This window comes from Pristiophorus japonicus, chromosome 4 (genome assembly GCF_044704955.1).
Source record: "Pristiophorus japonicus isolate sPriJap1 chromosome 4, sPriJap1.hap1, whole genome shotgun sequence".
Lineage (NCBI taxonomy): Eukaryota > Metazoa > Chordata > Chondrichthyes > Pristiophoridae > Pristiophorus > Pristiophorus japonicus.
In genome coordinates, this window is record NC_091980.1 from 140,803,908 (window position 1) to 140,824,597 (window position 20,690).

A 20,690-nucleotide genomic window follows, 5' to 3' on the forward strand; every position below is an offset into this window, starting at 1 on the left:
GGAGCGATTCGAACCGCTCAAGTTGGTCAGAAGGGAACCTGACCCCCTCATAGAGACCACCCCCTTACACCATACATTGGGGTAACTTATTACATTCGGGGAGGAAATCACCATAAACATCACTATTATCTTGTTCTGACATTTTTTGTCAAAGAACAAAATAAAACACAGAAGTGTTAACATTGTGTCATGAATTACTCAAGAAAGATTTCAATACCCCAAAAAATGTTTTTAAATACTGACAAGATTGCAATATTGTGTCTTTCTCGATCCCGAGGGATTGCCTATGGTGATGATGATGATGATTGTTAAGAAATGTAAATCAGTTGTTTAAATGTTTCTAATTCTTCTCTATAATATCGAAGATCAAAAATTACAGAAAATCAATCCTTGAAACCATTATATCGAATGTCAAAAAACACCCACTTTTTTAGGTGCTTAGAAGCTAATTAGTAATCAAAAGTAACATTAAAATGCATGGTATTACATTACTACAAACAAAAAAAGTCATGTAATAAATTACATCCTCTTTGATGAAAATAGTTATTTCTTTTTCATCCTGTTCATGAATGCTTCGGACTTTTCAGAAGAAATGTTTGTTTCCTGCTTGTCTTTATCAATCCCTGCAAAACACACCAAAAGTGTAAATGTATATGACCATCCGTATTCATAATTCCCACGTTCTGTCCCGTCTGCACTAAGGGAGTCAAAGGTTATGGGGAGCAGGCAGGGAAGTGGAGTTGAGGCCAAGGTCAGATTAGCCATGATCTTATTGAATGGTGGAGCAGGCTCGAAGGGCCGAATGGCCTACTGCTGCTCCTATTTTTTATGTTCTTATCTCCTCTTTTCTACACTATGCTGTGGTGTTTCAGTTCTTTGCTGTTAATTATGGTATAAAATGCTCCATTTGTTTCAAAAGGCCCATAGATGTCCATTGTCAACTGCCGAACTTACCAAAGGACAGGGAGCCCAGCAGGCTCCTGTTCCTCCTCTGTCATCAATTGGCATGGGCTGTGCTCTGTGACTCACCCGGTGCTACCTTCTCAATCTCACTTCCTGCATCCTCTGGGATGTGTGAAGCTGTGCTGGAGCTTGTCAATGTTGATGAAAGGATGCACGGTGCTTTGTGAAACCGCTTGTTTTTGCCCATTAGTAATGCTAGTAGGCTGCCCTTTAGGCCTACATTAATTGAAAAGCAACATTAACTTGCATTTACGTAGTGCTTTTAAAGTAGTAAAATGTTCCAAGGCACTGCACAAGAGCATAAATAGACATAAACTGACACAGAGATAAAGAAGGAGACAGTAGGCCAGACTTGGCCACAATGATGGGCTTTATGGAGTGTCTTAAAGAAGGAAGAAGAGGTGGAGACATTTAGCGAGGAAGCTCCAGAGGTTCGGGTCTGGGCCGCTGCAGGCACAGCCACCAATGCTGGGGTGAAGGAAGTCGGGAATGTGCAAGAGGCCAGAATTGGTGGAACGCAGAGTTTTCAGAGGGCTGGAGGAGGTTATACAGATAGGGAGCGGTGAGGGCATGGAGGAATTTGAACATGAGGATGAGAATTTTAAATTGGTGTACGGGGAGGCATTGTAGGTCAGCGACCACAGGGGTGATGGGTTAATGGGACTTAGTGCAAGTTAGAATACGGGCAGCAGAGATTTCGATGAGCTCATGTTTATGGAGGGTGGAAGGTAGGTGGCCCAGCAGGAGAGCATTGGAATAGTTGAGTTTGGAGGTAACAAAAGCATGAATGAGGTTTCAGCAGCAGCTGGGCTGAGGCGGGGGGTGGAGACGAGCGATATAACCAGGGTGGAAGTAGGCAGCCTTGGTGATGGAGAGGACATGGGGTTGGAAACTCAGCTCAGGGTCAAATAGGATGCCGAGGTTATGAACGGTGTGTTTCAGCTTCAGCCAGGGAGGGAAATGGAATCAGTGGCTATACTGAAGGAAATGGCTCCAGTCTTCCAAACATTTAATTAGTGGAAATTATGCTCACTGGATGTCAGACAAGCAGCCTGACAGGTGCAGTATAAGGGTCAAGAGAGGTGTTGGTGAGGTAGAGCTGGGTGTCATCAGTGTAAATGTGTCACATAACATTGTGTTGTTGGATGATGTCACCGAGGGGCAGCATGCAGATGAAAAATAGGAAAAATCTGGCTATGAATGGGTAAACCAGTTTTCACCATAAATGTTAAAATCTGCGGTTCTTTGCACTTAAGGGAGCAAAGATGGGAGTTATACCAACGGGAATGACCAGTGTGGAAGAGAGTAAGAGGTCGAAATTTCCCCTTCCCTTAAGGCCTGTTATCATCGGAAATCTGCGGCTACGCTGTGGAGTGCAGTGGCCACTGATTTTTCATGGAATGGCTGCCATTTTGAAAATTGCGCTCCTGTGGTATCCCGGAGGTGACCCACTGCTCCCACTACCGCTCCACTGCTGCCGATCTCTCCTAAGTGCACCGCCGATGTTCCCCCCCAATTGCGAAATTCCAGTGAGAAAGTCTTGCTGCCGCTGCCCTGTGCCACCACAACTTTTTCTGCCAGTGCTTGGAGTACTTGCAAAATGGTAGTGTAGTTGCCATTAAAGGGGAGGACCTACTGCCGAGGCTGCCATCTTTTTTTTTGTCGGCCGACTGCCATGTCGGACCGACAATTATGCCCCCGGGTTCGGCTGGACTGTCAACATGCAGGATGAGGTTGAGTGTGGCTTTGCAGTAATGTTTTGTGATCTACTGAGATCATTGAAAGGTTTGTGCCACTGCAGCCAGTTCCTCCTGACGACATCCCTGTTTGTGCCTTCCTGTGCAATGTGCAACCAGGCTGCGTTGGTGTCCCGGGGAGGTTTTTTCTGGCCATTGGAAGGGAAGAAGACATTCCTGTGTGCTGTGACGCCCTCCATAATCATTTGAAGGAGTGATGGGAGAGCTTGGGTGCAGCCGTGCACCTTTGTGCAATGCTTGTCAGTGTTTGGAGCACCTCATAGCAGTAGAACACTGACCGAACAACTGTCAAAATGAATGTGGGCATGGTCCCTTTAAAAAACCGACTGATAGAAACATAGAAAATAGGTGCCGGAGTAGGCCATTCAGCCCTTCGAGCCTGCACCACCATTCAATAAGATCATGGCTGATCATTCACCTCAGTACCCCTTTCCTGCTTTCTTTCCATACCCCTTGATCCCTTTAGCCGTAAGGGCCATATCCAACTCTCTCTTGAATATATCTAACGATCTGGCATCAACAACTCTCTGCGGAAGAGAATTCCACAGGTTACCAACTCTCTGAGTGAAGAAGTTCCTCCTCATCTTGGTCCTAAATGGCTTACCCCTTATTCTTAGACTGTGACCCCTGGTTCTGGACTTCCCCAACATCGGGAACATTCTTCCTGAATCTAATCTGTCCAGTTCTGTCAAAATTTTATATGTTTCTATGAGATCCCCTCTCGTTCTTCTAAATTCCAGTGAATACAGGCCCACTCGCTCCAGTTTCTCCTCATATGTCAGTCCTGCCATCCCGGGAATCAGTCCGGTGAACCTTCGCTTCACTCCCTCAATAGCAAGAATGTCCTTCCTCAGATTAGGAGACCAAAACTGAACACAATATTCCAGGTGAGGCTTCAACATGGCCCTGTACAGCTGCAGCAAGACCTTCCTGCTCCTATACTCAAATCCCCTAGCTATGAAGGCCAACATGCCATTTGCCTTCTTCACCGCCTGTTGCACCTGCATGCCAACCTTCAATGACTGATGTACCACGACACCCAGATCTCGTTGCACCTCCCCTTTTCCTAATCTGCCGCCATTCAGATAATATTCTGCCTTCATGTTTTTGCCACCAAAGTGGATAACCTCACATTTATCCACATTATACTACATCTGCCATGCATTTGCCCACTCACCTAACCTGTCCAAGTCACCCTGCAGTCTCTTAGCATCCTCCTCACAGCTCACACCACCACCCAGCTTAGTGTCATCTGCAAACTTGGAGATATTACTCTCAGTTCCTTCATCTAAATCATTGATGTATATTGTAAATAGCTGGGGTCCCAGCACTGAGCCCTGCAGCACTCCACTAGTTACTGTCTGCCACTATGAAAAGGACCCGTTTATCCCGACTCTCTGCTTCCTGTCTGCCAACCAGTTCACTATCCATGTCAATACATTACCCCCAATACCATGTGCTCTAATTTTGCACACCAATCTCTTGTGTGGGATCTTGTCAAAAGCCTTTTGAAAGTCCAAATAAACCACATCCACTGGTTCTCCCTTGTCCACTCTACTAGTTACATTCTCAAAAAATTCTAGAAGATTTGTCAAGCATGATTTCCTTTTCATAAATCCATGCTGACTTGGACCGATCCTGTCACTGCTTTCCAAATGCGCTGCTATTTCATCTTTAGTAATTGATTCCAACATTTTCCTCACTACTGATGTCAGGCTAACCGGTCTATAATTCCCCGTTTTCTCTCTCCCTCCTTTTTTAAAAAGTGATGTTACATTAGCTACCCTCTAATCCATAGGAACTGATCCAGAGTCGATAGATTGTTGGAAAATGATCACCATTGCATCCACTATTTCTAGGGCCACTTCCTTAAATACTCTGGGATGCAGACTATTAGACCCTGGGGATTTACCGGCCTTCAATCCCATCAATTTCCCTAGCACAATTTCCTGACTAATAAAGATTTCCTTTAGTTCCTCCTTCTCGCTAGACGCTCGGTTCCCTAGTATTTCCAGAAAGTTATTTGTGTCTTCCTTGTTCAATTGGTCTGCCATTTCTTTGTTCCCCATTATAAATTCACCTGATTCTGACTGCAAGGGGCCCACGTTTGTCTTCACTAATCTTTTTCTCTTCACATATCTATAGAAGCTTTTGCAGTCAGTTTTTATGTTCCCAGCAAACTTCCTATCATACTGACGTACCATGACATCATCAAATGACGTCATCAGATCTGCTTCCTGTTAAATGGCTGTGAACCTCGCAGGGCATGCTTAACAAGCTCAATCAACGGAAGATTGTTTCGAGAGGGCGGGCTGGAGCCAGGAGCAGGTTTCCCATGTGCCACCGATGCTTGCTGCACCCGACTCGCCCACGGATGGCTAAATCGCGCCCTATATGTGTGATAAGCAAGACTTTGTGACACGCAATCTTGGGCCAGCTGCCTGATGCATAGGATTGTTGGGACGCTTTATCATGCCAGATTCCTTAAAGTGTGCACTTTTCTCCTGCATCTGTTCCTGGGTTCTGCTGTACACAGCATTGCATTTTACTGCCACCTTCTGCCAGACATGGTGCACTGCTGTCTTATGGAGAGTGCACTCTGATGTGCCAAACAGGGGAACTCTCCTCGCACCACCTCATGCAACAACAGTGCAAGGTGTCAGGTGTTGTGCTGCTCCACCACATGCCCACAGACTCTGTTTCACAGCTCCTCATCTGATTCGTCTTCCTTTGTTTTTGATTTACTAGTTATTTGCCTGAAAACAGATTAGCTGATTTAAAAGTTATATTTTGAACCTGTCTAAAGGCTTTAAGAATTCTACCACCCGCCCCCACCCCTATCCCACTCCCCCCATACCCAGTGGCTGTTACATCAATCGCACTCCTCAAAATTGGACCAATGTGTGCGTGCAGGGGCCACCCATTTAAAACTGAGATGAGGCGAAATTTATTTTCTCAGAGGGTTGTGGATCTGTGGAATTTTCTGCCTCAGAGAGCTGTGAAAGCTGGGACACTGAATAAATTTAAGACAGAGATAGACAGTTTCTTAACCGATAAGGGAATAAGGGGTTATGGGGAAGTGGACCTGAGTCCATGATCGGATCAGCCAAGGTCGTATTAAATGGTGGAGCAGGCTCGAGGGGCCGTATGGCCTACTCCTGCTCCTATTTCTTATGTTCTTATGTATATTCAATTTATAAAAGTGAGTTGACTCAAGCAAAATCATTCATCTGATGTTCATTGACCGCATCATTTATCCCCACATTTTCAATTTGGAAACCTATAAGGCTGTAACTATTAACCCATGAAATCGTTATTGTTCTGGTTGTCCCTCTCAAGAACTACACCATCAGACTGAAGACCTGTGGGTTATAATTGCAAATGTGCCTATCCAATAGGTTAGGGGTCTACTGGGTACTGTGGGATTTACATGCTAAAGACGAGTTTGTCATTTTCTCCTGGGCCAGTACAGCAGTGCTTCCTCTCTAATCTTGTGAATAATTCATGAAAAAGAGGGCATATGGCCATCCAGGGTTACTGTCTTTAAGTTTCTGGAATTGAAAAGAACACTGGACGCCTCCTATTTGAAAGATGCAAATGAAGTCTACTTCTGGGTACATTTTTTGGGAAATCGTCTCAGACTCCCTGCTTGCGGAGTTCCAATTGAATTGACTGAACGTGGGCTCTCCTGAGGCCATCTACATCTTGTTCAATATTCCCACCATGTGCTGTGCTGAGCGATCCACTGCTCTTTGCCTGCAACAATGACAAATTTGCATAGAGCAGCAGATGCAAGTATCATGAGTGGTGGGAGGGACTCGCATTCCATTGGACAATGATCTTCAAGAAGGAATTTCCAAGAATCTGTAATAAATATATATCTTTTTTCTGTGTATCGCTAGAATGCAGTTACGAACGCTCCAACTGATTATTTCTGCCATGTTCTTTTTTGGCCTCCTTTGTTAGGTCTTTTGTTCTCTTGGCCAAATCTCCTGTGGGACAAAAGTCTAACAGTATAGTCTTGGTCCATTGATAAAGTGCGTATCCTGCTTTGTGGTGCCTCGGCTTCCATAATGCAGATGCTTTACTTGTGCTTTTTAAACCTCTTCTATGAATCTTGATTCGCTCCAGTATAAGTTTTATTGCCAAGAAGGGGAGCTTCGTCATTGGAGGCTGCAGATCTTGGGCAAACCCCAGGATGCTGAGCCACTTTAAGCCACAAATCCTACTCTATCTTCACATCTCTATTTAAGAGAGCTAGAGAAATGTGGTTGACTGGGAAGCTGAGCGGCCTAGGTACAAACATCTGAGTGAAGTGTGTGTGCACAAATTATCAGGGTGGTCTTGATATGAGACTTTGCACACCTGTAGCATCTCTTGTACAGGCCGATTATTTGTCCATCTGCATTTTTTGGAAGAAATCAGAATTTTTCTTGTATGAGCCACTAGCTGCCTGGCTGCATAGGAAAGCACCTGGAAATTCATTGGTGAGTGATTAAAATGGTTTTGTCAAAGACCTTGAGCACTTGACATGCAACACCATTTTCCATGTAGTTAGTTGCAGCAACATTCAAAGTTACAAGATAAATCCCACAAACCCTTGGCCAGTGAACATGTTCATGAAGAGGACATCCATCTTTTCTTGAGTCTGGGAAATAGTGCATAGATCCTAAAACAATCAATATAGACATTTACTCATTGAACAACATACCCACTGAATCAGGACTAAGTTCAGAGCTTCCTAGGGAGGCTTAAGGACATTAGTGTGAGGTGTAGTTCTTCATTTTTAATCCTTACCAAGTGTGGATACTGCTGATGTTATCCCACCAACCCTCATCTCCCCCACCCCTAAACTCCATGTCAACAGATGTCTCAGCAGAGGAGTGGCTCCCTCTGACTGGATCCAGAGCAATTATCTGCTGAGAAATGGAATCCAATCTTAGAAATTGGAACCACTATCATCCCCCAACACAATGAGTACTAGAACAAGTAGCATCAGAGATTTTGTAAGAGTTCTATGAAATAATAAAATACCCATAAGCTTACCTTGGTGTTCCATATTTGGAAATGGCTTTAAAATATGCACAAATTTCAGCAAGGTATATATAAAACCCATAACAAGAGAAGTCCAAAGCATCACAACACAAATTGCAAGACAATTATATTGCATAGTCTGTAATAGAAGAAAGTGAACAATTCTTACAAAACATTGAGCATTATTTTGATATAAAACATGATGGGGGCGAAATTGCCCTGCGCCCCGATTGGGGCGGTAAACTTCTGGGGCTGGTACATTCTGCGCAGAAGTCCTGCCCGCGGCGCAAAATTGCCCTTACCGCCCCTCAAAGGAAGCGGAGCGCAATCTCGCGTGCTCCACTTCCTTTGGGAGTGGTAACTGGGGCGTTACTGGGGCACTGCAGGAAACTCTACACGGATAGAACCATAGAAATATAGAAATTAGGTGCAGGAGCAGTCCATTTGGCCCTTCGAGCCTGCACCGCCATTCAATAAGATCATGGCTGATCATTCAAAATCAGTACCCGCTTCCTGCTTTCTCTCCATACCCTTTGATCCCTTTGGCCGTAAGGGCCATATCTAACTCCTTTTTAAATATATCTAACGAATTGGCCTCAACAACTTTCTGCAGTAGAGAATTCCACAGGTTAATCACTCTCTGGGTGAAAACGTTTCTCCTCATCTTGGTCCTAAATGGTTTACACCTTATTCTTAGACTGTGACCCCTGGTTCTGGAACTCCCCAGCAACGGGAACATTCTTCCTGCCTCTAACCTGTCCAATCCCGTCAGGATTTTATATGTTTCTTCAAAACTCCAGTGGATACAAGCCCAGTTGATCCAGTCTCTCCTCATATGTCAGTCCTGCCATCCCGGGAATCAGTCTGGTGAACATTCGCTATATTCCCTCAATAGCAAGAACGTCCTTCCTCAGATTAGGAGACCAAAACTGAGCACAATATTCTAGGTGTGGCCGCACCAAGGCTCTGGACAACTGCAGTAAGACCTCCCTGCTCCTATCCACTAGCTATGAAGGCCAACATACCATTTGCCTTCTTCACCGCTTGCTGTACCCGCATACCAACCCGCAATGACTGATGTACCATGACACCCAGGTCTCGTTGCACCTCCCCTTTTCCTAATCTGTCACCATTCAAATAATATTCTGTCTTCCTGTTTTTGCCATCAAAGTGGATAACCTCACATTTATCCACATTATACTGCATCTGCCATGCATTTGCCCACTCACCTAACCTGTCCAAGTCACCCTGCAGCCTCTTAGCATCCTCCTCACAGCTCACACCACCACCCAGCTTAGTGTCATCTGCAAACGTGGAGATATTACTCTCAATTCCTTCATCTAAATCATTGATGTATATTGTAAATAGCTGGGGTCCCAGCACTGAGCCCTGCGGCACCCCACTGGTCACTGCCTGCCATTCTGAAAAGGACCCGTTTATTCCGACTTTCTGTTTCCTGTCTGCCAACCAGTTCTCGATCCACGTCAGTACATTACCCCCAATACCATGTGCTTTAATTTTGCATACTAATCTCTTGTGTGGGACCTTGTCAAAAGCCTTTTGAAAGTCCAAACACACCACATCCACTGGTTCTCCCTTGTCCACTCTACTAGTTACATCCTCAAAAAATTCTAAAAGATTTGTCAAGCATGATTTCCCTTTCATAAATTTAAACTGACTTGGACCGATCCTGTCACTGCTCTCCAAATGCGCTGCTATTTCATCTTTAACAATTGATTCCAACATTTCCCCCACCACCGATGTCAGGCTAACCTGTTTTTCCCTGTTTTCTCTCTCCCTCCTTTTTTAAAAAGTGGTGTTACATTAGCTGCCCTCCAGTCCATAGGAACTGATCCAGAGTCAATAGAATGTTGGAAAATGTTGACCAATGCATCCACTATTTCTTGGGCCACTTCCTTAACTACTCTGGGATGTAGCCTATCAGGCCCTGGGGATTTATTGGCCTTCAATCCCATCAATTTCCCAAACACAATTTCCTGACTAATAAGGGTTTCCTTCAGTTCCTCCTTTTCGCTAGACTCTCAAACCCCTAAGGTTACTTGTGTCTTCTTTAGTGAAGACAGATCCAAAGTATTTGTTCATTGGTCTGCCATTTCTTTGTTCCCCATTATAGATTCACCTGATTCTGACTGCAAAGGACCTACGTTGGTCTTCACTAATCTTTTTCTCTTCACATATCTATAGAAGCTTTAGATGCTCCATGTAGTGCTAAAGGGGAGGGCCACTGCACACTCTCCATGGCTTCTGATGGCCTCCATGAGGCCACCAGGGCAGCATGCGACCGGATCTGCAGCCCAGCACCCATCATTGAGCTGACCCGAGAGTCGGCAGATAAAAAAAGATGGTGGCCCGGGGCGCTGGCATCCTCCCCTGTAAGGAATGCCCCGAGAGCGGATGTTTGCCAGCTTCGTGTCTTGCGCTCATGCCAGCCTCGTGGCTCGCAGGGCACGGGTCGATGAGGGGTCGGCATGGGGCAGTGAGGGGTCACTGTGCACAGTGATGATTTCATTGCTGGTTGTGCAGTGGCTCAGTGTGCTAACCGTGAGGCGCAGCGCTACCGGGCAATTTCCCGGGAGGCAATAGCACCACCTTCCCCTAGACGAAAAATGTCTTGTCCTGTGGAGGTACTAACGGGGCTATAAAACGGGGCAATTTCAGCCTTGATATTTTTAGCTGCTATTTCAATCAACTCAAAGAATATACAATTACAACAGTTCACAAACATGTAAAGCAAATTATAAAATTCACAAGCATGCATATTAAGTAATGTAAATGGAGCAATTTTTGAAAGAAATTCAGGTGATGCACACCACAGAACCAAGTGAGAGGAAGCTCTCACAATAGCAGAAACCTTTGTGTATTGTATCATATTGGACAATGTCAGATTATTTACCAGCAATCCTTTGGATTCCTATTCACACACAAAACACATATGTACAGTGCCTATAATTTTTAAATATACTCCACACATGCTTGCAGGAAATGTAAATTTCCTTTCAAAATAGCTAGTAGAAATACTCCTACTGGGGCAGATATGTTGATGTCACAAGAATTCTCTAGTTAGAATATGATTTATGTGTTATGTATATAATCTGTTCAGAAACTTTATAGACTATTGCACTGTGATTTCTTTCCTTCATAGCAGAATTTTACATGACAAACACCCAAGTTTCATTTTCATACACTAAAAATGTGCATATACTAATAAATGTGCAACATTGATTTGATTGCAGTGCTGCCATTTTGCAGCTCAACACTCCAGCTAACTCTTAAGCTTGCACAGCAGGAAGAGCACCCCACCAGTGATATTTAAAAGGATCATCAACGACTTATAGTTTAGTTGCTGGTTGATTTCTGGTTGTTCCTACAATTCTACACATTTTAGGTGCTTTCTATAGTTGTTTCCAGTTTGAAAAGTCGACAGGAAGTGGTGTGGCAGGTGCTGAAGTACTTTTTGCTGACCTCAAGGCTTCTGCACAAACCAGTTGCTCCCAAACATGGGTGCACTAGTAGGCCTTCCTCTTGGAATTGAGAATTACTGGGAGAATGAGTAGAGATCACACAGAGCAGGACAACCTGCTATCAATTCTGCTACCTGAACCTCAGCGACAATCAATGTTTGAGACATTTGCATTTCACTAAAGAGGTCATCACTGAAATCTGCCAACTACTGCAGCGACATCTCCAACTTCAGAGCAGGACAAGGACTGCATTGCCAGTGGCTGCGAAGATGACAGTGGCTATGAACCTTTATGTGTCTGGCTCCTTCCAGGCTGGTGCTGGAGATATTAGCAACATTTTGCAGGTTGCAGTCCACTGTTGCAAAAAGGAGGACACTGAGGCAATCTATTCAAAGATAAGCAAATGGAGTGAGCACGAGGGTTTACCAGATTTGCATGTTTCCCCATGGTGCAGGGTGACATTTACTGCATGCACGATGCTTTACGGGCACCACATGTCAACTCTGCCATATACCGGAACCGAAAGGGATTCCACTCCCACAACATGCAGATGGTGTGTGACCAAAGGCAGTGTAACATGCAGCTCAATGCCGGGTATCCTGGCAGCAGTTGTGATGCCTTCATTCTGCGGCAGTTGTGAGGAGGAGGCTTTATGAATATCCCCATCCTCAATGATGGCAGAGCCCAGCACTTGAGTGCAAAAGACAAGGCTGAAGTGTTTACAACCATCTTCAGCCAAAAGTGCCGAGTGGATGATCCATGTCGGCTTGCTCCTGAGGTTCCCACCATCACAGAAGCCAGTCTTCAGCCCATTCGGTTTACTCCACATGATATCAAGAAAAGGCTGAGCACACTGGATACAGCAAAAGCTATGGGCCCCAACAAGATCCCTTGAAGAAGACTTGTGCTCCAGAACTAGCCGCACCTCTAGCCAAGCTGTTCCAGTACAGCTACAACACTGGCATCTATCCGACAATGTGGAAAACTGCACAAGTATGTCCTGTCCACAAAAAGGACAAATCCAATCTGGCCAATTACCGCCCCATCAGTCTACTCCATCAAAGTGATGGAAGGTGTCGTCAATAGTGCTATCAAGTGGCACTTACTCACTCATAACCTGTTCACCAATGCCCAGTTTGGGTTCCGCCAGGACCACTTGGCTCCAGACCTCATTACAGCCTTGGTCCAAACATGGACAAAAGAGCTGAATTCCAGAGGTGAGGTGAGAGTGACTGCCTGAGACATCAAAGCAGCATTTGACCGAGTGTGGCACCAAGGAGCCCGAGTAAAACTGAAGTCAATGGGAATCAACGGAAAAACTCTCCACTGGCTGGAGTCATACCCAGCACAAAGGAAGATGGTTGTGGTGGTTGGAGGTCAATCATCACAGCCCAGGATATCGCTGCAGGAGTTCCTCAGGGCAGTGTCCTACGCCCAACCATCTTCAGCTGCTTCATCAATGAGCTTTACTCCATCATAAGGTCAGAAGTGGGGATGTTCACTGATGACTACACAGTGTTCAGTGCCATTCGCAACTCCTCAGATAATAAAGCAGTCCATACCCGCATGCAGCAAAACCTGAACGACATTCAGGCTTGGGCTGATAAGTGACAAGTAACATTCGCGCCACACAAATGCCAGGCAATGACCATCTCCAACAAGCTAGAGTCTAACCTCTGCCTTTTGACATTCAACTGCATTACCATCGCCGAATTCCCCATCATCAACATCCTGGGATCACCATTGACCACAATCTTAACTGGACTAGCCACATACACACTGTGGCAACAAAAGCAGGTCAGAAGTTGGATATTCTGTGGCGGGTGTCTCACTTCCTGACTCCCCAAAGCCTTTCCATCATCTACAAAGCTCAAGTTAGGAGCGTGATGGAATACTCTCCACTTGCCTGGATGAGTGCAGCTCCAACAATACTCAAGAGTTTCAACGCCATCCAGGACAAAGCAGCCCGCTTGACTGGCAGCCACCTTAAATATTCACTCCCTCCATCACCGACGTACTATGGCTGCAGTGTGTACCATCTACAAGACCAAGGCTTCTTCGATAGCACCTCCCAAACCCGCGGCCTATACCACCTAGAAAGACAAGGGCAGCAGGTGCATGGGAACACCACCACCTCCAAGTTCCCCTCCAAGTCACATACCATCCTGACTTGGAAGTATGTCGCCATTCCTTCATCGTCGCTGAGTCAAAATCTTGGAACTCCCTCCCTAACAGCACTGTGGGAGTACCTTCACCACAAGGACTGCAGCGGTTCATGAAGGCGGCTCAGCACCACCTTCTCAAGGGTAATTAGGGATGGGCAATACAAGCAGGCCTTGCCAGCAATGCACACAACCCAGGAACTAATTAAAAAAAGTGTTTTTTGAAGTCCGCTGTGCCAAATGTATTTCAGTCAACATACCAAACCAAAGGCTGGCTATGAAGCGACATGGACTATCTACTTAGATAGGAATAGTGCAATCAAGCAGACGCAGCATGGATTCATGAAGGGGAAATCATGTTTAACTAATTTACTGGAATTCTTTGAGGATATAACGAGCATGGTGGATAGAGCTGTACCGATGGATGTGGTGTATTTAGATTTCCAAAAGACATTCGATAAGGTGCCACACAAAAGGTTACTGCAGAAGATAGAGGTACGCAGAGTCAGAGGAAATGTATTAGTATGGATAGAGAATTGGCTGGCTAACAGAAAGCAGAGAGTCGGGATAAATGGGTCCTTTTCGGGTTGGAAATCGGTGGTTAGTGGTGTGCCACAGGGATCGGTGCTGGGACCACAACTGTTTACAATATACATAGAAGACCTGGAAGAGGGGACAGAGTGTAGTGTAACAAAATTTGCAGATGACACAAAGATTAGTGGGAAAGCGGGTTGTGTAGAGGACACAGAGAGGCTGCAAAGAGATTTAGATAGGTTAAGCGAATGGGCGAAGGTTTGGCAGATGGAATACAATGTCGGAAAGTGTGAGGTCATCCACCTTGGGAAAAAAAACAGTAAAAGGGAATATTATTTGAATGGGGAGAAATTACAACATGCTGAGGTGCAGAGGGACCTGGGGGTCCTTGTGCATGAATCCCAAAAAGTTAGTTTGCAGGTGCAGCTGGTAATCAGGAAGGCGAATGGAATGTTGGCCTTCATTGCGAGAGGGATGGAGTACAAAAGCAGGGAGGCCCTGCTGCAACTATATAGGGTATTGGTAAGACCGCACCTGGAGTACTGCGTGCAGTTTTGGTCACCTTATTTAAGGAAGGATATACTGGCTTTGGAGGGGGTACAGAGACGATTCACTAGGCTGATTCCGGAGATGAGGGGGTTACCTTATGATGATAGATTGAGTAGACTGTGTCTTTACTCGTTGGAGTTCAGAAGGATGAGGCGTGATCTTATAGAAACATTTAAAATAATGAAAGGGATAGACAAGATAGAGGCGGAGAGGTTGTTTCCACTGGTGGGGGAGTCTAGAACTAGGGGGCACAGTCTCAAAATACGGGGGAGCCAATTTAAAACCTAGTTGAGAAGGAATTTCTTCTCCCAGAGGGTTGTGAATCTGTGGAATTCTCTGCCCAAGGAAGCAGTTGAGGCGAGCTCATTGAATGTATTCAAGTCACAGATAGATAGATTTTTAACCAATAAAGGAATTAAGGGTTACGGGGAGCGGGCGGGTAAGTGGAGCTGAGTCCACGGCCAGATCAGCCATGATCTTATTGAATGGCGGAGCAGGCTCGAGGGTCTAGATGACCTACTCCTGTTCCTAATTCTTATGTTCTCATGTTATGTACTTATGACATGGTTCATGACTCTGATTCACAACCCACACACACACGGGAGCAGCATGCATACACTGAGAGCCATACTTGCCACAAAAAATGTGATAGAACAGACCATTGGCATGCTGAAGCAACAATTCCTCTGCCTGGACCGCTCTGGAGGAGCCCTGCAGTGTTCAGCTGAGTGGATCTCAAGATTTCTGGTGGTATGCTGCGTGCTGCACAACCTTGCATCATGACGGGACAGCCCTTGCACCACTTATCAGGCGAGAGACGGAGGAGTGGCAGCATGAGGAGAAGGATGAGGACATGTAAAAGGAAGAGGTGGAAGAGGAGGAAGAGGAAATGAGGTGGCATGTAGACAACCCCTTTCTGCCCGGGCTGTACGTAAAGAACTAATTCAAGTGCAGTACCTGTAACCTCAATCCAAATTCCCTTTCACCAACAGTTCCACACTCCTTACATTCTCTCTGTCACTGACCATCACATCATTCTCTTGGCCACAATGCAAAAGTAAAAGCCAACTCAAAATAAACATTCCGAACAAAATTTATGAATGAAATCATGCCATATTGCATACAGACTTAAACGAATCACCCATGTGCATTCCCTTAGTGCCTGTCTTCTGTGTGCTTTTGCCTGTCCTAGTGCTCCTACAAAGTGCTATCCCAGTGGCTGCAGCATGGAAGGCTGTTGACTTTCAGTGGAAGAGATTATAGATGGCCTAGGAGGATGACCTTGAACAGCTCTAGATCTAGAAGGCCCGGCTTCAGAATGCACCATTTCAGCATAATCGGCAGCAGTCTAGGCTGGCTGAGAGGCAATGCTGAGGGCACTGGCGGAGTGGCAGGGATGGGAGCAAGAATGCTGTCATCCTGAGAGAGGACAGCAAGCTCGTGCTCCATGGAGTCACTACCATTCCTCCCAGATGGCGCCTCAGCAATCCTAGTAATCTATTAGAGGACAGATTGCTGGACTGCTGTGACATCTTGTAAGGCCCTTTGAACACTGGTAACCAGAGCCACAATGGAGCAGTCTGAGCTTCCACTACTGCACTCAGACTTTTGATGGAAGCTGCTGATGCTGCAATGAAAGCTGAGACATCAGCTATCAGACGCTGTACACAGTTGAGTTCACAACAACTTTTCTGCCAAGCTGCGCAGCAGTCTGGAGGTCCCATGCAGTCCACTCACCGGCTTTTACACGGAAGAAACCACATATGCACAAAATTTGAATGGGCTGTACAGCCAGTTAAAGGGACTGTGCACACAAAAAATCAGAGGGAACACTGCTCCACAAGTACATTGATGGAGTTGGCCACCAGTTCCATGCTGGAAAGGATAGGCTCCAAGTTCTGTGCAAAGCCCTGTGCCAAATTGGTGCCAGACTCCTGCATGGTCCTTGACATTGACCGCAGGTTTTCTGGCAGACTTCCCAATGCACCAAGCATTTCATTGTGTACACCCATCAGCCTTCTTCTGTCGCGTGGCCCAGCGAAGACTTCATCTGAATCCTCTGCAGCAGAACTTGCATGTGACCTTGCCATCTGGCGAGCTGGCACCTGCACTATCCTTGCCCCCTTCCCTCACTGCAGCACATTTGTGCCTTGTGCAGATCGCACCTCTCTTCTATCTTCTGAGATACACGCAATATCTGTATCTAAGCTGGTAGCTGTGAGTATGAAATCAGGTGACGGTGTGCCTTTATCATCACTCTCTTCTTGGTCTTCCTCCACTGCCTGGCCAGATTGCTTCTTGGGTATCTGAAAGGAAAAAGGCACAGGGGTAATGTTGTGATGAGGGGAGTGGGGGTGGGGGGGTGGGGGGGGAAGTAAGAGGTGCATGCTTACACCATGTGCAACTTGTAAGTCAGAAGAGATTGTGGGATGAGGAGGAAGTGGGATGTGAGAAGGAGGGATTAGGTATGAGGATACCGTCATCTTTAATGGATTCAGCTTCGCCGCTGGCCACGGCCTCGGCAATGGCCCTTCTGATAATGGCCAGCACTGTCTCCTCCTTGAGGGTTAGATCATGCAGGCGGCCACTCCCATGCTGATTAGTTCCTACTGTCTTCAGTTATGCGTCATCTTCTCCTGCAAGAGAGAGGGAAGTATGTCAGTGAGTGTCCTGCAATATGTTTGGGTGATGTGGCTGTTATGGTTGATTAGCTGAAAGAGTGTGCAAGCTGTGAGGTGTGGGTGTAAGGTTTGCAACAGGCTAAATGTGTGTAAGTGAGGTGAAGCATATGCATGTTAGATATTAGTCCTAACTGATAGAGCTTGTTGATAGGTGGGTGATGGGGTGTGGTGATTTAGAACATAAGAAATAGGAGCAGGAGTCGGCCATACAGCCCCTCGAGCCTGCTCCGCCATTCAATAAGATCATGGCTGATCTAATCATGGACTCAGCTCCACTTTCCCACCCGCTCCCCATAATTCCTGAGTCCATTATCGCTCAAGAAACTGTCTTAAATTTATTCAATGTCTCAGCTTCCACAGCTCTCTGAGGCAGCAAATTCCACAGATTTACAACCCTCTGAGAGAAGAAATTCTTCCTCATCTCTGTTTTAAATGGGCGGCCCCTTATTCTAAGATCATGCCCTCTAGTTCTAGTCTCCCCCATCAGTGGAAACATCCTCTCTGCATCCACCTTGTCAAGCCCCCTCATAATCTTATACGTTTCGATAAGATCACCTCTCATTCTTCTGAACTCCAATGAGTAGAGGCCCAACCTACTCAACATTTCCTCATAAGTCAATCCCCTCATCCCCGGAATCAACCTAGTGAACCTTCTCTGAACTGCCTCAAAGCAAGTATATCCTTTTGTAAATATGGAAACCAAAACTGCATGCAGTATTCCAGGTGTGGCCTCAGTAATACCCATTATAGCTGTAGCAAGACTTCCCTGCTTTTATACTCCATCCCCTTTGCAATAAAGGTCAAGATTCCATTGGCATTCCTGATCACTTGCTGTACCTGCATACTAACTATTGTGTTCCTAACACAGATGAGGCTGCACACAAGGAGGTTAAAGTAGCAGTGACCTCAGTCTTTCATAAGACGCTGCAGAGTGAGGAACAGACCTTAGGGGCTGGCTTATATACAGTGCTCCCAAGGGATGCTGGGATCCCTTGGGACTTCTGGGGATGAGCTCCCTGCTGGCGGAACATGGGAGTGCATGCTTTACAGATACACAACATCACTCCCCCACCAAAGTCAAAGTGAAAACTATTTACAAGGTGAGGCGGTCGGGAACCTTTCTTTCCCTGGTGGACCACCTCGGTACAAATGGTGTGTTGGCTGTGCCCTCGCTGGGCTGGCGTGTTGTTGGCCCTGCAGGGCTGCTAGGTGAGCTTGGCCTTGCTGAGCTGTTGGGCATGATGGGTTTGATTTCCTGGTCCGGCATGGTGTCGTTGATCCTTTGGATGCGTGTTGTGGGCTCGAAAAAGGTGGTGTCTGCTGTGGGTTGTTCAGGGCAGTCTGTGAACCGTAGCCTCGTTTGGTCCAGGTGCTTTCTGCAAATTTGTCCATTGTCTAGTTTGACTGCAAACACCCTATTCCCTTCTTTAGCTATCACCGTGCCCACAATCCACTTGGGACCATGTCCATAGTTTCGTACATACACAGGGTCATTCAGATCAATTTCCCATGACACAGTGGCGCGACCATCATTTACATTTTGTTGCTGCCGCCTGCTCTCTACCTGATCATGCAGGTTGGGGTGAACCAGCGAGAGTCTGGTTTTAAATGTCCTTTTCATGAGTAGCTCAGCCGGGGGCACCCCTGTGAGCGAGTGGGGTCTCATGCGGTAGCTGAGCAGTACTCGGGACAGGCGGGTTTGGAGTGAGCCTTCTGTGATTCATTTAAGGCTCTGTTTGATGGTTTGTACTGCCCACTCTGCCTGCCCATTGGAGGCTGGTTTAAACGGGGCCGAGGTGACATGTTTGATCCCATTGCGGGTCATGAATTCTTTAAATTCGGCACTGGTGAAACATGGCCTACTGTCACTGACCAGTATGTCAGGCAGGCCGTGGGTGGCCCTCAGGCTTTCAATGATGGTGGTGGCGGTGTTTCCCGACATTATTTCACGTTCAATCCATTTTGAAAAAGCATCCACCACCACCAGGAATATTTTACCGAGAAACGGGCCCGCATAGATGGATCCTCGACCATGGTCTGGAGGGCCAGGACCACAAACTTAGTGGTGCCTCTCTGGGTGCATTGCTCAACTGAACACACACGCTGCATTGCCGTACACAGGACTCTAAGTCAGAGTCGATACCGGGCCACCACACGCGGGATCTGACTATTGCTTTCATCATCACTATACCCAGGTGTGTGCTGTGGAGATCCGAGATGAACTTCTCCCTGCCCTTTTTTGGTAGCACTATGCAGTTACCCCACAACAGGCAGTCTGCCTGAATGGACAGCTCGTCCTTTCACCGCTGGAACGGCTTGATTAGCTCTTGCATTTCAACGGGGATGCTGGCCCAGCTCCCATGCAGTACACAGTTTTTTACTAGGGACAGCAGAGGATCTTGGCTGGTCCAAGTCCTAATCTGCCAGGCTGTGACAGGTGATTTATCATTTTCAGATGCTTTCATGACCATCAATAAGTCTGCGGGCTGCGCCACCATCAACAAGTTTGTAGGCTGCGCCATTTCCACCTCCGTGGTGGGCAATGGTAGCCAACTGGGAGCATCCGCACAGTTCTCTGTGTCTGGCCTGTGGCGGATGGTATAGTTATACGCTGATAGCGCGAGTGCCCACCTTTGTATGTGGGCTGAGGTATTAGTATTTATCCCCTTGTTTTCAGTGAACAGGGATATGAGGGACTTGTGATCGGTTTCCAGCTCAAATTTGAGGCCAAAGAGGTACTGATGCATTTTCTTTACCCCAAAGACACACGTTAATGCCTCTTTCTCAATCATGCCGTAGGCCCTCTCGGCCTTAGACAAGCTCGTGGAAGCATAGGCGACAGGTTGCAACTTCCCCGCAACGTTTGCTTGTTGTATTACACACCCGACTCCGTACGATGACGTGTCACATGCTAGCACAAGTCTTTTACATGGGTTATACAATACAAGCAGCTTGTTGGAGCATAAAATGTTTCTGGCTTTCTCAAAAGCAATTACTTGGTTCTTTCCCCATACACAGTTCTCACCTTTGCACAATAACACATGTAGGGGCTCTAAAAGGGTGCTTAACCCCGGTAGGAGGTTACCAAAATAGTTGAGGAGTCCCGAGAACGACCGCAGCTCCGTGACGTTCTGTGGCCTGGGCACATTCCTGATAGCCTCTGTCTTGGCATCTGTGGGCCGAATGCCATCCGTCACGATCTTTCTTCCCAAAAACTCCACTTCTGTTGCCATGAAGACGCATTTCAATCTCTTCAGCCGCAGCCCTACGTGATCCAGTCGCTGGAGGACCTCCCCCAGGTTTTGTAGGTGCTCGACGGTGTCCCAACCCATGACCAATATGTTGTCCTGAAAGACCACCGTGTGTGGTACCAACTTGAGTAGGCTCTCCATGTTTCTCTGGAAGATTGCTGCAGCCGACCGAATTGCAAACGGGCATCTGTTGTAGATGAACAGTCCCTTTTGCGTGTTGATGCAGGTGAGGCCCTTCGAAGACACCTCCAGCTCCTGCGTCATGTAGGCCGAAGTC

The 20,690-nt window shown here is 46.5% G+C and overlaps 1 protein-coding gene across 1 annotated transcript in view; it reads right to left on the reverse strand.

Annotated features, from left to right (window-relative positions):
- Positions 1–480: 480 nt before the first annotated feature.
- Positions 481–20,690, reverse strand: part of LOC139262693 (putative ammonium transporter 1) — a 106,532-nt gene continuing 86,322 nt past the window's right edge. The window contains exons 9-10 of the mRNA XM_070877845.1: positions 7,767–7,893; positions 481–623 (exon numbers count right to left, since the gene is read on the reverse strand). Of these exons, the coding sequence (XP_070733946.1) occupies positions 544–623; positions 7,767–7,893 (207 nt within the window). The 3' untranslated portion in view covers positions 481–543. The remainder of the gene's footprint in view (positions 624–7,766; positions 7,894–20,690) is intronic.